Raw genomic sequence first — 20,859 nt, 5'->3', positions numbered from 1 at the left:
GAGGGAATAAACAACGGGTTTCCAATACAATGCACAACTGTTCTGTTTATTTTCCAGTGAAAGAGCTGTTCTTAATTAGTTATTAACAGCATCAATGTCATTAATTGATTGTTGTGGCTGCTGATAATTCCCTTATGCACCGCGGTAAGCTGACAGCTGGGACAAAATGTTTCAAATTTATTTTCATCGACTGGTTCGTTGCTACGTTGAAACGCCACTTTGATTCAATTCCCGGAACTCGATCCTTTCTCATTGTTTACTTCATTCACAGAATTTGGATTCCCAGCAAATGCAGATTTTTATTTTTTTTTGTCCGTGTTGACTCTACTGTTCCGAAAGAATGTCGGAGAGGGGCCCTGTTCGGGGATCTGGGCGGAGGAGAAAAATGGAGAGAAGCCGGAGCGCAGGACTCGATATTATCCACGCTAGAGGTCGGGTGGAATTGGCGAGGGTGAATTCGACTGACTCGGGGTTTATGCCGCTTCAGATAGGGTAAATGACCGCTAACATCTCTCTTGACCTAAATTCAATTCCGCTGCTTTGTGCTGCTGGTCAGCGCCCACGTGAAAGAAAGAGTGACCTCATTCGGTGGGTGAGGTCTCACCCGTACAGCAAAGTTTTAATCAGAGGATTATTACAAAATCACATTTCACATTAATATGCCAGGGAAGTGTAGTGCTGCACTATCAGTTACTGCAACCAGGTTTCAAGGCACTCCAGTTCAACAGAACCAGCCCTCACCTGAAGTATCTCTGTGCGCCACCCTAGGTAGAACATAAGACAATACCGCACAGGAACAGGCCGTTCGGCCCACAATGTTGTGCCGACCAGTTAATCATCAAATGGCCAACTAAACTAATCCCCTCTGTCTGCACAATGTCCATATCCTTCCATTTTCCTCACATCAAAGTGCCTATCCAAATGTCTCTTAAAAGTCCCTGATGTATCTGCCTCTACCACCAGCACATTCCAGACACCCACCACTCCCTATATAAAAAAAACTTGCCCCTCACATCTTCTTTGAACTTACCCCTCTCACCTTTGATATTAGACATTTCAATCTAGGGAAAAAGATACTGTCTGTCTACTCTATCTGTGTATCTAATAATCTTATAAACCTCTCTCAGGTCTCCCTTCAGCCTTTGGCTTTCCAGAGAACCCGGGTTTGTCCAAACTCTCATTATAGCACCTGCCCTCTAATCAAGTCAGCATCCTGGTAAACCTCTTCATCTTGCTCTCCAAAGCCTCAACATCGTTCCTATAAAGGGTTGACCAGGACTATATGCAATACTCCAGATGCAGCCTGGTAGAGTTTATATAGATAACTTCCTGACTTTTGAACTGAGTGCCTCCACCAATAAGGACAAGCATGCCAACTGAGGTCTCCGTTGGACAGAATTGACTATGGATATTGCATCTCTTTTGTCACATATGCAAGCCTGGGCAGTATAATATGGAGAGCAAGTCATTGCCCATGTAGCAGGCTTCCCCTCTCCATGCAACTGATGGGCCCAAAGGAACAGCAGAGACTGGTACAGTTTGGTACCAGCAACATCGCAGGAGTTGCCAGTCAGCATTGAACTCAATGCAGGACTGCCTTAGAGACTCCAGCTTTGGATTTTTCCCTCAGGGTTTACTCCTGAAGCCTTCCCCATAAGTGGGTATAGCTGCAAGGCAGCAGAGCTTTGAAATCAGAGTTTTCCTTCTCATAGATGAGCTGCTAACCAGCTGACAAGCCCCATCTGCCCAAACTGATCAGTTTTAAGGCACCAGTTACCTGCCTTTGTCCCTTCTCTCAGTAGAAGCAGTTCTGCTGGGCTTAGTAGCTAAGTCACACGTGAAGGCCAGGAGCTGGACTTGGTTGTCAGGGGCTATTTGAGACACACACCACTGGGGGCATTTAATAGGTAGTGGGAGCTTGTTCCCATCGCCACTCCCAGCTATAACAACCTTAAGGAACAAGCCTGCCATATGTGCCTTCTTACCTACCCTATCAACCTGTGCAGTCACTTTCAGGGAAAAATTACAAACATTAAAAAGATACTCAGGCAATTACATGGATAGGAAAGGTTTAGAGGATATGGGCCATATGCAGACAAATAGCCACACTGCACTTGGAGTATTGTGAGCTGTTTTGGGCCTCTTATCTACAAAAGGATGTCCTGGCATTGGAAATGTTCCAGAGGAGGTTCTCAAAAATAATCCTTGGAATTTAAAGGGTTAATGTATGAGGAGTGTTTGATGGTTCTGGGTCTGTACTCATTGAAATTTAGAGTTGGAAGAATAAGGGAGGATTTCATTGAAACCTATTGAAAATTGATGCTGAGAAGGTTTTTGATTGGGTTGAATGGAATTATTTATTTAGAACCTCAGAAAAATTTAATTTTGGGCCCGATTTCATTCAATGGATTAAATTACTTTATCTATCTCCCTCTGCTCGGGTTCTTACTAATTTTCAGAATTCCAAACCATTTAAACTTCAATGTGGAACTAGACAAGGTTGTCCCTTGAGCCCTTTGCTCTTTGATCTGCCTTGAGAACCCTTAGCCATTGCTTTTCGAGAATCTAGTGATCTCACCAGTGTTTTAAGGAGAGGTATTACCCACAAAATTTCACTCTATGCTGATGACCTATTGCTTTTTATTTCTAATGTCGAGACTTCATTACCTCCTGTGCTTTCTTTACTCTCCTGTTTTAGTAAATTTTCAGGATATAAACTGAACTTACATAAGAGTGAACTTTTTCCTTTGAATAATTTGGTATCAATTAATACTAACCTTCCTTTTAAAATTGTAAGAAATCAATTTACCTACTTGGGTGTAACAATTACTAAGAATTATAAACACCTACTTAAAGAAAATTTTCTTACCCTACTGAATTATGTTAAAAGGGCACTATTGCCCCTTTCGTTATCGTTAGTTGGCTGAATTAATTCTATTAAAATGAATATCTTACCTAAATTTATATACCTTTTCCAGGCCTTACCCGTTTTCATTCCTAAATCTTTTTTTGATTCTCTTGATTCTATTCTATCTTCTTATATATGGAAAAATAAACATTCTCAATTAAATAAGGTTCATCTTCAAAAAGCTAAAAAGAATGGAGGTTTAGCTTTACCCAATTTTAGGTTTTATTACTGGGCAGTCAATATATGAAATCTTACGTTTTGGTCATATTATATTAACCGTGAGGACTGTCCGGTATGGGTCGCTCTAGAAGCTAACTCTGTTAATAAATTTTCTATCATTTCTCTTCTTGGATCCTCACTTCCTTTATCTTTAAGTAAATTAACTAACAATTTGTAGTTAAACATACTTTGAGGATCTGAGTACAATTTGGAAACTATTTTGGTACATTGAGATTTTCTCTTTCTAGTCCCACTTTTTCTAATTATTTTTTTTTAAACCTTCTATGACCGATCTTGTTTTTAAAGAATGGGATAGATTGGGTATTAAGTGATTATGGGATTTGTTTGTTGGAGGAAGTCTCTTTTCGTTTGAGCAACTGTCAGCTAAGTATGGCTTACTTTTTTCAATATCTACAAATTAGAGACTTCCTGTGATCTCAATTACATACATTTCCTAAAAGTCCCGATATGAACTTATTAGATGTAATTTCTAATTTGAAATCTTTTCATAATGGTTCAATATCCAATATTTATGGCATGTTGCTGGGAATGAGAAATGCTCCTTTAGACAAAATTAAGAATCTCTGGGAACAAGCTTTACAGACATCAATTTCTGAGGAAACTTGGAATGAAATTTTTAAGTTGGTTAACACTTCATCGTTATGTGCCCGCCACTCACTCCTACAATTTAAAGTGGTCCATAGGGCCCACATGACCAAGGATACGCTATCTCGTTTTTATTCGGATATATCTCCCTTTTGTGATAGATGTAACAATGGAGAAGCTTCACTAATTCATATGTCTTGGACATTGCCCGAGTCTTGAAAAATACTGGAAGTATTCCAAATTTTCTCTGTACTTTTCAAAGTAAATTTTAAGCCTAACCCTTTGACTGCCTTATTTGGTATTGTTGGAGGAAATGATATTATTCTGGAGACACCTGATTTGCACATTTTGGCTTTTATTTCTCTTCTAGCTAGGAGGGCGCTCTTGCTTAAATGGAAGGATATTGTTCCATCTACTCACGCTCAATGGTTACGTGATGTTATGTCATGCTTAAATTTAGAGAAGATTCGTTGTTCAATTTCTGAATCTAGTCAAAACTTTGACATATTGTGGGGACCATTTTTTAAAACTATTTTCAAAATCTTTGATTTGTTGTTAAAGTACAGATGTTGGCTAATAACATATTTCAGTATATAATAAGGGTTTATTTTCCTTCTTTACCAAGCAGCTTCGATCTTGGTAGTGGGTTTATATATTTTTTATAATAATAAAATTATATTTCAATATTATGATTTAATTTAATTTACATGAATATGAGGTTGCCAGTGTGATTCAAATATGTATGGGTATTATTTTATCTTTTTTTTGACTTATATACTTGTTGCACTCCGTATTCTTTTATGTAGAAATTAACAATAAAATTATTGAAAAAGAAAATTGAAAGCATAAATAGAGTGGATATGGAGAGGATGTTTCCTTTCGTGGGTGAATCTAGGATCAGAGGGCACAGCTTCAGAATAGAAGGACACTCCTTTAGAACAGAGATAAGGTGGATTTTTTTTCGCCAGAGAGTGGTGAATCTGTGGAATTCTTTGCCACAGACTGCTGTGAAGGTATATTTAAAGCAGAGGTTGGTAGGTTGATGGACAATCATCAATGTTCACAGACTATGAACAAATAGAAAAAAAACATGCACCTGATCACTTGTAGCACAGAATAATAGAATAATAAGGACAAACGAAAATATGTTGAGTGAATTACTGTTTTCTGAACAATATTTGTGAAATTAAGAAACAGTTATTTCTTCTGAAAAAAATATTGGGGATTCTGGAGAAGAAAATAACATTCCTGAATGTTATTGTTGCCTGTGAACATTATTCCACTCCAGTATTTAATCTACTCAGAGGAAGTAAAAGCATATAATCTACAGAAACTCACAGTTTAAAAGGAAATTTATTATTGAAGTATGTATATGTCACTGAATACTAGCTTGTGATTCATTTTCTTGCAGGCATTCACAGTACAAAGAAGTACAATAAAACGACTGCACACAAAGACTGACAAACTGTGCAAATACAAAAAGAAACAAATAATCATCATACTAATAATAAGTAAATGAATAATACTGAGAACATGAGTTGTAGGGTCCTTGAAAGTGAGTAGCTAGGCTGTGTTCAGTGATCAGTTCATTGTTGAGGTCAGTGAAGTTGTCCACGCCGGTTCAGGAACCTAATGGTTGAAGGGAAATAACTTTAGACGATGTAGTCCTCCAGCGCTGCATGGGAGGATTTCTGAGCTTGTCTCCATAACAGGATTTGGCCCACAATTTTCTAATTCAGGGAGAGGAAGTAGTCAAATCAGCAAGGCTGAATGAAGGGTCCTGAAGCTATGTGATATCAGTATAGTAACTACTGCTTCCATTTTTTTTAAACAGTCCATTGATCTGTTTAATTAGGTCAACCAGACAGATACATTTTTGTTAAAAGTATTTGTTTACACAACAGCATTTCTTCTGATAATTTTACAGACGTATGACGTTGTGATATCTCCTCACAAACATCTATTGTTATTTCCATTTATATCTGTTTGCAAAATCGATTATCAACCCCCTCTGCAGCTATTTGCCGATTAAACTGTAGCCAAAGCCTTCCAACAATATTTCTTCAAACTGCAAACAAGCAAATGCAGTCCTAATATTAGCTAAATATTTGACTGCTTGACTATGAGCTTTATTTGGCAGATACACAGTTTAGTGTTCTAATAGATGAGATTCAGGAGTATGTTCTCTCATCACACTGGCTCCAATGATATAATTGCTATTTTTATTTTGGCTCAAGGATAATAGCAAATAAATGCCAGTTTAAAAAAAAATCATCTAAGCCAGGAACTGATAGGTATGAAAGAAAAAGCTTTTAATATCTAAGAAAGTGACATGATTTGCTCATGACTACGTGCGTTTGAAAAATGTGTAGCTCAAAGTGAGATGAATTTATTGTTGTAATATATACAAGGCATTGATCACAAGTTTCCTGTCTCAATGGGACGCCATACTGGTTAGCACAATGCTATTACAGCTCAGGGTGTTCCGGAGTATAGAGTTCAATTCCAGCATCGTCTGTAAGAAGTTTGTGCGTTTTCCCCATGAACTGCGTAGGTTTCATCCGGGAGGTCCGGTTTCCTCCCACAGCCCAAAGATGTACTGGTTAGTTGGTTAATTGCTCATTGTAACTTGTCCTGTGTTAAATAGATGGGTTGCTAAGCAACACAGCTGGAAGGTTGGGCTGGAAGGGTCTGCTCTGCATTGTATCTCGAAGCAAAAGAAAATGATCTTGCAGTTACTTACCAAAGCTGACTCTGGTAAATTCACAGCCCAAAATTACATATTCAGAGAGAACACTCTACCCATACTAAATTGTGATTTGAGTCATTGAGTGCAAGAGATAGCACTATGGTGGGTGAATGTGTTGCAGCTGGAGAAATATACAGAACACAGGACAGGGTATGGGTTGCAGGGCCACAATGTAATTAAACTATATTTACCATGTGCAACACCAAACTTCACAACAGAGCAGATTGTTACATCCCTTGTGTCACACAAGTCCAATTACTCCTCCAGCCCATAAATCAGCACAATACTAATTATACCACAGGAATAAACAAGATGCAGGAGAAGCCACTAACAAAACTCTCAGCAATGGCAACAGCTTTGTAGTTAAATTACATCCAAAGCTGCAATATTAAACAAAATATGACATAGAATTGCATTATATTGGGACAGTAAACAGAAACTTCGTCAACAATTTAAACCGTTGGATCTTATATAACGTGCAGCAACTCAACAAGTTCAGCTGGTGTTTTCAGTCTCGAGTGAGAAAATTGTGAATTCAGGTAACACACCAGAGAATAAGACATTTATTCTTGAGCACACTCTTATGCAGACCACAATCCAAAACACTGTCTTACAGATGCAGTGCTAAACTTAAGTGTGGCACTGGAGCTATACTTAGCCTCTCAGTCATAAGTATAAAGTGAGTAGAGCACACAGCTAAGCACACAGTCTTGTGGTGCACTTACTGGCTTGCTGTCATGGCCAATATTAATCCCTCAATCAACACCACTAAGAAACACTTAACATTAATCATTATTGCAGTACTGATTGTAGAAGCTTGCTGAGTTTGTTTGAAGATGACGAATTTCTGCAGTTATAACTCATTCAGCTACCACAGTGCTATCTCCTGTGCAGAGTGACTCAGTTCACAATTGTATGTCTGATGAGGATAGGTTGAGCGAGCTAGGGCTTTTCTCTTCGGGGCAAAGGAGGATGAGAAGTGACTTGATAGAGGTGTACAAAATGGTAAGAGGCACAGACAGAGCAGGCAGTCCGCACCTTTTTCCCAGGTTGGAAATGCCTAATACAAAGGCACATAGTTTAAGTTGTTTAGAGGACAGTACAGGGGGATATCAGAGGTAGGTTTTTAACACAGAGAGTGGGGGGTGTGTGGAACATGTTGTCAGTGGTGGTGGTAGAGACAAATACATTAGGGACGTTTAAGAGACTCTTAGGTATATGGATGAAAGAAAAATGGAGGGCTATGTGGCAGGGAAGCATTAGATTGATCTTGGAGTAGGTTAAAGGGTCGGCACAACATCATGGGCCAAAGGGCCTGTACTGTTCTGTTCTATGTTCTACGGTCTATGTAAGACATGACTAGGTGTCAAGCACTTTGGCATGATCCAAGATTGTAGCAACTGTTTCACAACTGTATGCTTCCAGGCCATCATAATTAACTTTTTAAACTCATTGCAACCTTTTCTGATCAATTGGCTCTTCAGCTGACAGCACTGGACTCAGCCTGGCTTGATGTTAATGTTTACATTGCATTTTCATAACATTAGATCATGGGGGATCTGAATGAAACCTCCCGAATATTGAAGGACCTAGATAGAGTGGACACGGTTGGACAAGAAGGCACAGGCTTAGAATACAACGACACCCCTTTACAACAGAGATGAGGAGCAATTTCTTTAGCCAGAGTGTGATAAATCTGTGGAAATCATTGCCACAAATGCCCGTGGAGGCCAAGCCATGGGGTATATTTAAAATGGAGGTTGATAAGTTCTTGATTAGTAAGAACATCAAAGGTTATGTCGAGAAGGCAAGGTTGAGGGGGAAAATAAATCAGCCGTGATTTAATGGTGGAGCAGACTCAATGGGCCAAATGGCCTAACTCTGCTCCTTTGTCTTAAGATATTAGTAGACTCATAATGAATTGTTGGCATGTTATTTTAATTTGGAGAGTTTCTCAAGGAAGGCAGCCTTAAGCTTAATAGCTAGGGGATCCCAAAAAATTATACAAGAACCATTGTTTGCATTGCTTCAACTAGACATAATGGGCCAAATGACATAATTCTGCTCCTGTCTTATGGTCTTGATTGTTCAACAAACCCTGCACTGTATTAGGTGTATCATGATATAGAAGGTGGGATTGTATTTTGTAATTTTAACCCATTGGGGTGGTAGTCTGAAGGAGGTGCAAACGAACGAAAGTCAAGGCACGTGTTCAAACATGCAGGGATATTTAAGGATATAGGGCAACTTTATTTTTGCGCAAGGTTCACATATAGATTAATTCAAATGTGTGCAAGCCATAGGGCATTGCGAATGGTGCACACTGTATCAGCAGAGAGAATTGTAAATCTTGGCTATTGTTGAGGGGCTTCTTGGGCTAGTGACAAAATTGGAACCCACAGGAAGGAGCATCAACTGACACGCAGGCAAGAGAGCTTTCTGTGCGGGGGTTTTGAAGGGGCTTTGGGAGTTGGAATGTGGTGGAGATGTGTCAGATGCTGGGGATGCCTATGCCCAAGTGTGGGGAAAGGTTACAACCAGCCTCAGATTGCCTTAAAGATTGTACCTACCTTGGCATTGTGGAAGGTTGGGCACAATCTCATGTCATCAGCAAGGTCTAAACCCACCTTTGGGTGTTAGGTGGGGTTTTTTGGACTCAACCTCAAGTATCATCAAGTGGCAGGGAAGGGTTTAGACCTACATTTGGGTGAGGGCAAGGTTGGGCCCATCTTTAGTGGTTGGGGAAGATTTGGCCCCAATCTCAGGTTGTGGGAAAGGATGTGTCCATCTCTGAAGGCCAGGTAAGGCTTTCAACCCACTCTTGTATGATCGGGAGGTGTTTAGACCCACTATCTAGTAACAGGGAGTTGGGTTCATCTTTGGGTTAGAACATAGAACATAGAATAGTACAGCACAGTACAGGCGCTTCAGCCCACAATGTTGTGCCGACTCTCAAACCCTGCCTCCCATATAAGCCCCCACCTTAGATTCCTCCATATACCTGCCTAGTAGTCTCTTAAACTTCACTAGTGTATCTGCCTCCACCACTGACTCAGGCAGTGCATTCCACGCACCAACCACTCTCTGAGTAAAAAAAACCTTCCTCTAATATCCCCCTTGAACTTCCCACCCCTTACCTTAAAGCTATGTCCTCTTGTATTGAGCAGTGGTGCCCTGGGGAAGAGGCACTGGCTATCCACTCTATCTATTCCTCTTATTATCTTGTACACCTCTATCATGTCTCCTCTCATCCTCCTTCTCTCCAAAGAGTAAAGCCCTAGCTCCCTTAATCTCTGATCATAACGCATACTTTCTAAACCAGGCAGCATCCCGGTAAATCTTCTCTGTACCCTTTCCAATGCTTCCACATCCTTCCTATAGTGAGGCGACCAGAACTGGACACAGTACTCCAAGTGTGGCCTAACCAGAGTTTTATAGAGCTGCATCATTACATCGCGACTCTTAAACTCTATCCCTCGACTTATGAAAGCTAACACCCCATAAGCTTTCTTAACTACCCTATCCACCTGTGAGGCAACTTTCAGGGATCTGTGGACATGTACTCCGAGATCCCTCCACACTACCAAGTATCCTGCCATTTACTTTGTACTCTGCCTTGGAGTTTGTCCTTCTAAAGTGTACCACCTCACACTTCTTCGGGTTGAACTCCATCTGCCACTTCTCAGCCCACTTCTGCATCCTATCAATGTCTCTCTGCAATCTTTGACAATCCTCTACACTATCTACAACACCACCAACCTTTGTGTGTCTGCAAACTTGCCAACCCACCCTTCTACCCCCACATCCAGGTCGTTAATAAAAATCACAAAAAGTAGAGGTCCCAGAACAGATCCTTGTGGGACACCACTAGTCACAATCCTCCAATCTGAATGTATTCCCTCCACCACGACCCTCTGCCTTCTGCAGGCAAGCCAATTCTGAATCCACCTGGCCAAACTTCCCTGGATCCCATGCCTTCTAACTTTCTGAATAAGCCTACCGTGTGGAACCTTGTCAGATGCCTTACTAAAATCCATATAGATCACATCCACTGCACTACCCTCATCTATATGCCTGGTCACCTCCTCAAAGAACTCTATCAGGCTTGTTAGACACGATCTGCCCTTCACAAAGCCATGCTGACTGTCCCTGATCAGACCCTGATTCTCTAAATGTCTATAGATCCTATCTCTAAGAATCTTTTCCAACAGCTTTCCCACCACAGACGTAAGGCTCACTGGTCTATAACTACCCGGACTATCCCTACTACCTTTTTTGAACAAGGGAACAACATTCGCCTCCCTCCAATCCTCCGGTACCATTCCCGTGGACAACGAGGACATAAAGATCCTAGCCAGAGGCTCAGCAATCTCTTCTCTCGCCTCGTGGAGCAGCCTGGGGAATATTCCGTCAGGCCCCGGGGACTTATCTGTCCTAATATATTTTAACAACTCCAACACCTCCTCTCCCTTAATATCAACATGCTCCAGAACATCAACCTCACTCATATTGTCCTCACCATCATCAAGTTCCCTCTCATTGGTGAATACCGAAGAGAAGTATTCATTGAGGACCTCGCTCACTTCCACAGCCTCCAGGCACATCTTCCCACCTTTATCTCTAATCGGTCCTACCTTCACTCCTCTCATCCTTTTTATCTTCACATAATTGAAGAATGCTGTGGGGTTTTCCTTTACCCTACTCGCCAAGGCCTTCTCATGCCCTCTTCTTGCTCTTCTCAGCCCCTTCTTAAGCTCCTTTCTTGCTTCCCTATATTCCTCAATAGACCCATCTGATCCTTGCTTCCTAAACCTCATGTATGCTGCCTTCTTCCACCTGACTAGATTTTCCACCTCACTTGTCACCCATGGTTCCTTCACCCTACCATTCTTTATCTTCTTCACCGGGACAAATTTATCCCTTACATCCCGCAAGAGATCTCTAAACATCGACCACATGTCCATAGTACATTTCACTGCAAAAACATCATCCCAATTCACACCCGCAAGTTCTAGCCTTATAGCCTCATAATTTGTCTTTCCCCAATTAAAAATTTTCCTGTACTCTTTGATTCTATCCTTTTCCATGATAATTATAAAGGCCAGGGAGCGGTGGTCACTGTCCCCCAGATGCTCACCCACTGAGAGATCTGTGACCTGACCCGGTTCATTACCTAGTACTAGATCTGGTATGGCATTCCCCCTGGTTGGCCTGTCCACATACTGTGACAGGAATCCATCCTGGACACACTTAACAAATTCTGCCCCATCTAAACCCTTGGAACCAATCAGGTGCGAATCAATATTAGGGAAGTTAAAGTCACCCATGATAACAACCCTGTTATTTTTGCATCTTTCCAAAATCTGCCTCCCAATCTGCTCCTCTGTATCTTTGCTGCTACCAGGGGGCCTATAGAATACCCCCAGTAGAGTAACTGCTCCCTTCCTATTCCTGACTTCCACCCATATTGACTCAAAAGAGGATCCTGCTACATTACCCACCCTTTCTGTAGCTGTAATAGTATCCCTGACCAGTAATGCCACCCCTCCTCCCCTTTTTCCGCCCTCTCTATCCCTTTTAAAGCACTGAAATCCAGGAATATTGAGAATCCATTCCTGCCCTGGTGCCAGCCAAGTCTCTGTAATGGCCACTACATCATAATTCCATGTATGTATCCAAGCTCTCAGTTCATCACCTTCGTTCCTAATGCTTCTTGCATTGAGGTACACACATTTCAGCCCTTCTACCTTACTGTCTTTACACCGTTTATTCTGCTTCTCTTTCCTCAAAGCCACTCTGTATGTTAGATCTGGCTTTACTCCATGCACTTCTTTCACTGCTCTATCGCTCTGGGTCCCATCCCTCTCGCAAATTAGTTTAAACCCTCCCGAACCATGCTAGCAAACCTACCTACAAGGATATTGCTCCTCCTCGAGTTCAGGTGCAACCCATCCAATCTGTATAGGTCCCACCTTCCCCAGAAGAGATCCCAATGATCTAAAAATCTAAAACCCTGCTCCCTGCACCGACTCCTCAGCCATGCATTCAACTGCCATCTCCTCCAATTCTTACCATCACTGTCACTTAGCACTGGCAGCAATCCTGAGAACGTCACCCTTGAGGTCCTGTTCTTCAGCCTTCTGCCTAATTCCCGAAACTCACACTTCAGGACCTCATCCCTCTTCCTGCCTATGTCGTTGGTCCCAACATGTATCACAACTTCTGGTTGCTTTCCCTTTCGTACCAGGATGTCGTGCACCCGGTCAGAGACATCCCAGACCCTGGCACCCGGGAGGCAACAAACCATGCGGGTGTCCTTCTCACGTCCACAAAATCTCCTCTGTGTTCCCCTGACTATAGAGTCTCCAATGACGACTGCTCTCTTCTCCGTCCCACCCTTTTGCACCACCAGGCCAGACTTGTGGGGAAGGCTGTACCCGGCCTCAGATGGTGGAGAAGGCTGGGCCCATTCTAAGGTGGTGGGAAAGGTTGGTCCCACCCTTAGGTGTTGGAATATGATGTACCCACCTTGAGGTGATGGAGAAGGTGGAACAGACAAGAAGTGCTGGAAGTCTAGATCCACCTTAGAAAACTCATACCCATCTTTGGGTAGTAGTGGAGCACACCCTTGGGTGGTTGTTTCTGATTTTGTGGTGGTGATGGGGTACAGATCGACTGGCTGTGAGCCAGTCCTCCGCCTCCCACAGGAAGTGAACTGATGACGGCATTGACCCACAGGGTTACGAATGCTTGTGATTCAGCAACAGGGTGTGGGGTGGAAGGGACAACCTAGTAAGCCTGGACCACTGTTAACATAAGCTAAAGCAGGAACCAGTTTTCCATTCAAGGCCTGGCTTGTTATGAATGACCAGTACCATTTGTTCAGAACACTAAACAATGATGCTAAGGATGGGCAGCACAGTGTTACAGGATGTTAGTGCAGATGCCTGGAGTTTTCGCACATTAAATTCAGGCTTTTGGGGTGAAATTGCAGAAGAGTACTCTGCACAGAGTGAGGACCTAATTGTGTTCAGTGACAGGGCCTCGATAAAAGATAAAAGTCTTTCTGCTCCATATGAAACAAAAATCAGCCTCTGATTTTACCCCAAGGATCTCTTCAAGAATGTTACCTGGAGCATAGAAGAATGAGGGGAGATTTGATAGAGGTATACAAAATTATGTGTGGTATAAATAGGGTAAATGCAAGCAGGCTTTTTCCACTGAGGTTGGGTGAGACCAGAACTAGAGGTCATGGGTTAAGGGTAAAAGGTGAAATGTTTCAGAACATGAAGGAAATTTCCTCACTCAGAGGGTGGTGAGAGCTTGGAATGAGCTGCCAGCAGAAGTGGTGAATGTGGGGTTGATTTCAACATTTAAGGGAAATTTTGATAAGTACATGGAGGGAGGGGTATGGAGGGCTATAGTCCGGGTGCTGGTTGATAGGACTAGGCAGAATAATATTTCAGCATGGACTAGATGGGCCGAAGAGCCTAGTTCTGTGTTGTCGTGTTCTATGACTCTATAACTTTATGTCTTACAGTACAGAACAAGTTTTCAGTGAAAGAATTCGGACTGGTGTTTGCAGTCGGTTCCTCTCCCTTTCGTTGTCCTGTTCCTTCGACATCCCGAAATGCACTTAGCTCTCTGCCATAATCACCTGCAACCTTAGATCTACCGCGGGAAAGGAGCTTCCGAGTTTCCCGTTGGATTTTTGGGCGATACTAATAATCGCTTCCCTCCTCCATTTGTGTATGTTCTGTCAAACCTCCCACGTTATTAATGTATGGACATTAAAATATCAGGGCCAATGTGTATTACCTTTCTGAATCTTCTTTGCATCTTCTCCAAAGCCACTAATTCCTACAAATTTATCTCTAGTTAAAAGTACTAATCAGTGTGTATAGTGACATTGTCTCTGATACAGTATTCAGTTCCAGGATAGCAACAGAAACGAATTTCGGAAGTAGCTACCATACAGCTCGGCCTGCGATGAAGTTCTAGGCGATAATTGTTAATAGCTAGACGGAAAAAAACTGCATTCGAAGCTCAAAGTATTGACTCTTCAAGGTTTGATACACGTTCGATACTTATTAATTTTGACTGTATAGAAAATAAACCCTCGAGTTTATGCATGGACTCATTAACGCCCATCACCATCTTCAGTGATTTGATTCTTTGCAATCTCAATTCTTGCTTCAACATCTTAATTATTATATTTTAAGTGATCTCATATTTCTTGCCAAATAGCTCACATTTATTTGTGCTGAAACTAATCTGTCAACTTCAGCAACAAGGTTTGGGTTAGATTTCAAATTAAAAAAAAAAAGAACCTGGTTTAAACGCGAGGAATTGTGAGGACAAGGCAAACAAAAATAAAGACTTGGATTTATGAAGAAGTCCTTCAGATCGGTCAGATACACTGCAAAGGATTTTACACAGGAGATATTTTACATACAACAAATGGCTTCGAAGAGCTGCCGCTGGGCATTCGCTCTCGCAGTTTATGCAAGAGACTACACAAACAGCAAACACTGTTACAAGTCAATCCGTTAGTCAAGGTAGGTTCGCGCCAGAATAAAAGGCTCATTTCAAATAACATATCAACTCAAACGTAATTTATTTTTTTTAAACGTTTGATTCGTATGATGCTTTTCCTAAATAATCTTTACTATTTTTACTTAATCAAATTGAAATTAAATCAAATCAGCGGCCGGGGAGCAAGCTCAGACATATTTCCATACGTGGCACAGCCAACAAACACACAGCAGCTTGACTGGACTCCACTTACTTACTGAAATAACCCATTGCAGCTTCCTTGATAACCCGCCAACATTGGCTTTCCGTGTGTTGTTTACACTGACTCCTGACAGCACCGCAGTCAACACTCCAAGTGCATTAAAGTCAAAACATGGTACGTCTCACTTCACACGCATGTCCGTAACTTATTTCTCATTTTCCCCCCTCGTGCAAATGCGGGCACTATTGCACATGAACGAACAGGTGGAGACACTTCCTCCAAGTATAAGCCCACCTCTTAACGTGCGGCAGTAACATCAGTTGTTACTCAAGATCAAAGCCAGCTAAATCCTTTAACTGGAAGTTAGCACAGATGTAGTCCCTCCTCCTCTTCCCTGCAGCTTACTGCGTGAGTGATTTATGTTGGCACATCAGCACAGTGCAAAAAAGGCACTGATTAATGATTCAGAATAGCCTCCAATCCAGTCTGGTCCAATACTGGCAACTGGTAAAACAGCAGCTTCCAGACCTGACAACCTCTCTCTCTCACCTCTCTGACGTGGGGTAAGCACAGCCTGTCTCAAACACTGGTGAGGCAACAAAATACAGGGCACAGGAAGATTCCTCTAGGTCCCTGCTTCAGTTACCCCATCACTGACAATCACACAGAAGTTATCACAAATGGTCAGTCAGGGTATTTGTAGTACTGTTAGGAGAGTGTGGGGCTCTATCTGCCTGCTACTGTTTGAAAATTTCCATTTTCCTTCTTGCAAGGGTATACACTTGAATCCTAGGGGGACCAATATCCTGGCGGGGAGATTAGTGGGGGCTACTGAGGTAACTTTAAACTAGAATGGTTGGGGGGTGGGAATCAAATTAAAGAGGCTAGGCGTGAGGAGGTTAGTTCACAACAGAGGGATGGGAACCAGTGCAGAGAGACTGAGGGGTGTAAAGTGAGCGTAGAAGCAAAAAGTACAAAGGAGAAAAGTAAAAGTGGCAGGCTGACAAATCCAGGGCAAGCATTAAAAAGGGCCACTTTTCAACATAATTGTACAAGGGCTAAGAGAGTTGTAAAAGAGCGCCTGAAGGCTTTATGTGTCAATGCAAGGAGCATTCGTAATAAGGTGGATGAATTGAAAGTGCAGATTGTTATTAATGATTATGATATAGTTGGGATCACAGAGACATGGCTCCAGGGTGACCAGGGATGGGAGCTCAACGTTCAGGGATATTCAATATTCAGGAGGGATAGACATGAAGGAAGGGGAGGTGGGGTGGCGTTGCTGGTTAAAGAAGAGATTAACGCAATAGAAAGGAAGGACATAAGCCGGGAAGATGTGGAATCGATATGGGTAGAGCTGCGTAACACTAAGGGGCAGAAGACGCTGGTGGGAGTTGTGTACAGGCCACCTAACAGTAGTAGTGAGGTCGGAGATGGTATTAAACAGGAAATTAGAAATGTGTGCAATAAAGGAACAGCAGTTATAATGGGTGACTTCAATCTACATGTAGACTGGGTGAACCAAATTGGTAAAGGTGCTGAGGAAGAGGATTTCTTGGAATGTATGCGGGATGGTTTTTTGAACCAACATGTCGAGGAACCAACTAGAGAGCAGGCTATTCTGGACTGGGTTTTGAGCAATGAGGAAGGGTTAATTAGCAATCTTGTCGTGAGAGGCCCCTTGGGTAAGAGTGACCATAATATGGTGGAATTCTTCATTAATATGGAGAGTGACATAGTTAATTCAGAAACAAAGGTTCTGAACTTAAAGAGGGGTAACTTTGAAGGTTATGAGATGTGAATTAGCTAAGATAGACTGGCAAATGACACTTAAAGGATTGACGGTGGATATGCAATGGCAAGCATTTATAGGTTGCATGGATGAACTACAACAATTGTTCATCCCAGTTTGGCAAAAGAATAAATCAAGGAAGGTAGTGCACCCGTGGCTGACAAGAGAAATTAGGGATAGTATCAATTCCAAAGAAGTAGCATACAAATTAGCCAGAGAAAGTGGCTCACCTGAGGACTGGGAGAAATTCAGAGTTCAGCAGAGGAGGACAAAGGGCTTAATTAGGAAGGGGAAAAAAAGATTATGAGAGGAAACTGGCAGAGAACATAAAAACGGACTGTAAAAGCTTTTATAGATATGTAAAAAGGAAAAGACTGGTAAAGACAAATGTAGGTCCCCTGCAGACAGAAACAGGTGAATTGATTATGGGGAGCAAGGACATAGCAGACCAATTGAATAATTACTTTGGTTCTGTCTTCACTAAGGAGGACATAAATAATCTTCCAGAAATAGTAAGGGACAGAGGGTCCAGTGAGATGGAGGAACTGAGTGAAATACATGTTAGTAGGGAAGTGGTGTTAGGTAAATTGAAGGGATTGAAGGCAGATAAATCCCCAGGGCCAGATGGTCTGCATCCTAGAGTGCTTAAGGAAGTAGCCCAAGAAATAGTGGATGCATTGGTGATAATTTTTCAAAACTCGTTAGATTCTGGACTAGTTCCTGAGGATTGGAGGGTGGCTAATGTAACCCCAATTTTTAAAAAAGGAGGGAGAGAGAAACCGGGGAATTATAGACTGGTTAGCCTAACGTCGGTGGTGGGGAAACTGCTGTTATCAAGGATGTGATAACAGCACATTTGGAAAGCAGAGAAATGATCGGACAAAGTCAGCATGGATTTGTGAAAGGAAAATCATGTCTGACGAATCTCATAGAATTTTTTGAGGATGTAACTAGTAGAGTGGATAGGGGAGAACCAGTGGATGTGGTATATTTGGATTTTCAAAAGGCTTTTGACAAGGTCCCACACAGGAGATTAGTGTGCAAACTTAAAGCACACGGTATTGGGGGTAAGGTATTGGTGTGGGTGGAGAATTGGTTAGCAGACAGGAAGCAAAGAGTGGGAATAAACGGGACCTTTTCAGAATGGCAGGCGGTGACTAGTGGGGTACCGCAAGGCTCAGTGCTGGGACCCCAGTTGTTTACAATATATATCAATGACTTGGATGAGGGAATTAAATGCAGCATCTCCAAGTTTGCGGATGACACGAAGCTGGGCGGCAGTGTTAGCAGTGAGGAGGATGCTAAGAGGATGCAGGGTGACTTGGATAGGTTGGGTGAGTGGGCAAACTCATGGCAGATGCAATTTAATGTGGATAAATGTGAAGTTATCCACTTTGGTGGCAAAAATAGGAAAACAGATTATTATCTGAATGGTGGCCGATTAGGAAAAGGGGAGGTGCAACGAGACCTGGGTGTCATTATACACCAGTCATTGAAAGTGGGCATGCAGGTACAGCAGGCGGTGAAAAAGGCGAATGGTATGCTGGCATTTATAGTGAGAGGATTCGAGTACAGGAGCAGGGAGGTACTACTGCAGTTGTACAAGGCCTTGGTGAGACCACACCTGGAGTATTGTGTGCAGTTTTGGTCCCCTAATCTGAGGAAAGACATCCTCAGAGGGAGTACAAAGAAGGTTCACCAGATTGATTCCTGGGATGGCAGGTCTTTCATATGAAGAAAGACTGGATGAACTGGGCTTGTACTCATTGGAATTTAGAAGATTGAGGGGGGATCTGATTGAAACGTATAAGATCCTAAAGGGATTGGACAGGCTGGATGCAGGAAGATTGTTCCCGATGTTGGGGAAGTCCAGAACGAGGGGTCACAGTTTGAGGATAGAGGGGAAGCCTTTTAGGACCGAGATTAGGAAAAACTTCTTCACACAGAGAGTGGTGAATCTGTGGAATTCTCTGCCACAGCAAACTGTTGAGGCCAGTTCATTGGCTATGTTTAAGAAGGAGTTAGATATGGCCCTTGTGGCTACAGGGGTCAAGGGGTATGGAGGGAAGGCTGGGGCGGGGTTCTGAGTTGGATGATCAGCCATGATCATAATAAATGGCGGTGCAGGCTCGAAGGGCCGAATGGCCTACTCCTGCACCTATTTTCTATGTTTCTATAATATACAAAGCTAACAATCAATTCGTAGGCCTAAGGTACTGCCTCACACATCTAACAACAAGGGTTTGATTCTGACACTCTGTGCTGTCTGTGTGTGGAGTTTGCATTTGCACATTCTCTCTAAGACTGCTCTGGTTTCCTCCCAGGTCCCAAAGATGCATGGATTTGTAAGTATTTGAGTCATTGCAAATTGCTCCTCGTGTGTGTAGGTGAATGGTAGAATCTTGGGGGAGGGGGAAACTTCCAATAGTTGGAGAGTCTAGGACCAGAGGGCAGGTCCTCAGAATAGAAGGACATCCCTCTGGAACAGAGATTTCTAGAACAGGAATTTCTTTAGCCAGAGGGTGTTTGAATCTGAGGAATTCATTGCCACAGAAGGTTGTGGAGGCCAAGTCACTGCGTAGATTTAAAGAGGAGCTTGCTAGGTTCTTGATTAGTAAGTGCATCAAAAGTTATGGGGAAATGGCAGGAGTATGGGTACGAAAGAAAAATTAAACCATGATCAAATGGCGGAGCGGACTCAATAGGCTGAATGGGCCAATTCTGCTCCTTTGTTTTAAGATCTCGTGGAGATAGTGGTAACGTGAGGCACAAGTCCATAGCTCCCTGAAAGTGGCAACGCCCAAGTGGATAGGATGGTAAAGTACGCAGACAGCACCATTGCCTTCATCGGTCGGGGAATTGAGTATAAAAGTTTGGAAGTCAAGTTGTAGCTGTATAAAACTTTGGTTTGGTCATAGTTGGAATATTGTATGCAGTTCTGGTTGCTGCATCATAGGAAGGATGCAGAAGAGGTTCACCAAGATGTTGCCTGGATTGGAGAGCAGTCACTGTAAGAAGAGGTTACACAAATTTGGATTGTTAAATCTGAAGCACTGGAAGCTAAGGGGTGACCTGATAAAAGTATATAAAATTACAAAAGGCAAATATAAGGTAAATGGAATCTTTTTCCCAGGGTATAAATGTCAGAAGGGGAAGATTTAAAGGAGATTTACGAGGTGTTTTGTTTTTACACAGAGACTGGTTGGTGCCTGAAACAAGCTGCATGGGTAGGTGGTGGAAGCAGATATGCCAGCAATGTTTTAAGATGCATTTAGATATTCAAAGAGATGGCAGTGAATGGAGGGATATGGACTATGTGCAGGCAGATAGGATTAGTTTAGATTGACATCATGGTCAGCATAGACATGCCAGGCTAACAGGCTGATGACACTCTATGCTCTATAGTAATAAAATGAGATTATATTTGGATTGGTGTACATGGGTGCTCAGTGGACTGGGCTGAAAGGCCTGGATACATGCTGTATGAATCTATGACAGCCTGTGTTTCAAACCCGAGACATCAATGTAGGATACAGTATCCATGGCAGAAGTAAAAATGCTTTCTACTTTGATACAATTCTCATTTACTAATTACTTCTAGTTAATTGTCAAAGAAATTACATATGAAAGAAAATAATTTGATTAACATCATAAGCTAATAATTTTCATTTTATGAAGCTTTTTCTTTCTTGTGGACTTTAATGGATCACAGCCAGATAAGCTGATATTACATTACTACAATTACTGCTGTGTTGTCAGAGGAGAGAAGTTTAGGGTTCTTAGTTTGCGAAAAACTAGCTGAAATTCTAAAACTTTTATTCAAATTTACACTACATTGAGAGTTTAAG

The 20,859-nt window shown here is 42.1% G+C and overlaps 1 protein-coding gene across 16 annotated transcripts in view; it reads right to left on the bottom strand.

The window, feature by feature from the left end:
* The window catches only part of LOC134340450 (thyroid hormone receptor alpha), a 534,574-nt gene that overhangs the window by 169,542 nt on the left and 344,173 nt on the right, over positions 1 to 20,859 (bottom strand). The window contains exon 1 of one of the 16 annotated variants that reach the window (XM_063037710.1): positions 15,275 to 16,267. The exons of 14 other annotated variants lie outside the window; for them this stretch is intronic. In XM_063037710.1, the coding sequence (XP_062893780.1) occupies positions 15,275 to 15,315 (41 nt within the window). In that variant the 5' untranslated portion in view covers positions 15,316 to 16,267. Of the gene's footprint in view, positions 1 to 15,270; positions 16,268 to 20,859 lie in introns of those variants that run through there. One more of the 16 variants, XM_063037712.1, reaches the window with a different exon arrangement.

This window comes from Mobula hypostoma, chromosome X1 (assembly GCF_963921235.1).
Source record: "Mobula hypostoma chromosome X1, sMobHyp1.1, whole genome shotgun sequence".
NCBI lineage: Eukaryota > Metazoa > Chordata > Chondrichthyes > Myliobatiformes > Myliobatidae > Mobula > Mobula hypostoma.
The sequence above is the reverse complement of the archived record's forward strand: the minus strand, read 5'-3'. Positions and strand labels throughout refer to the sequence as shown.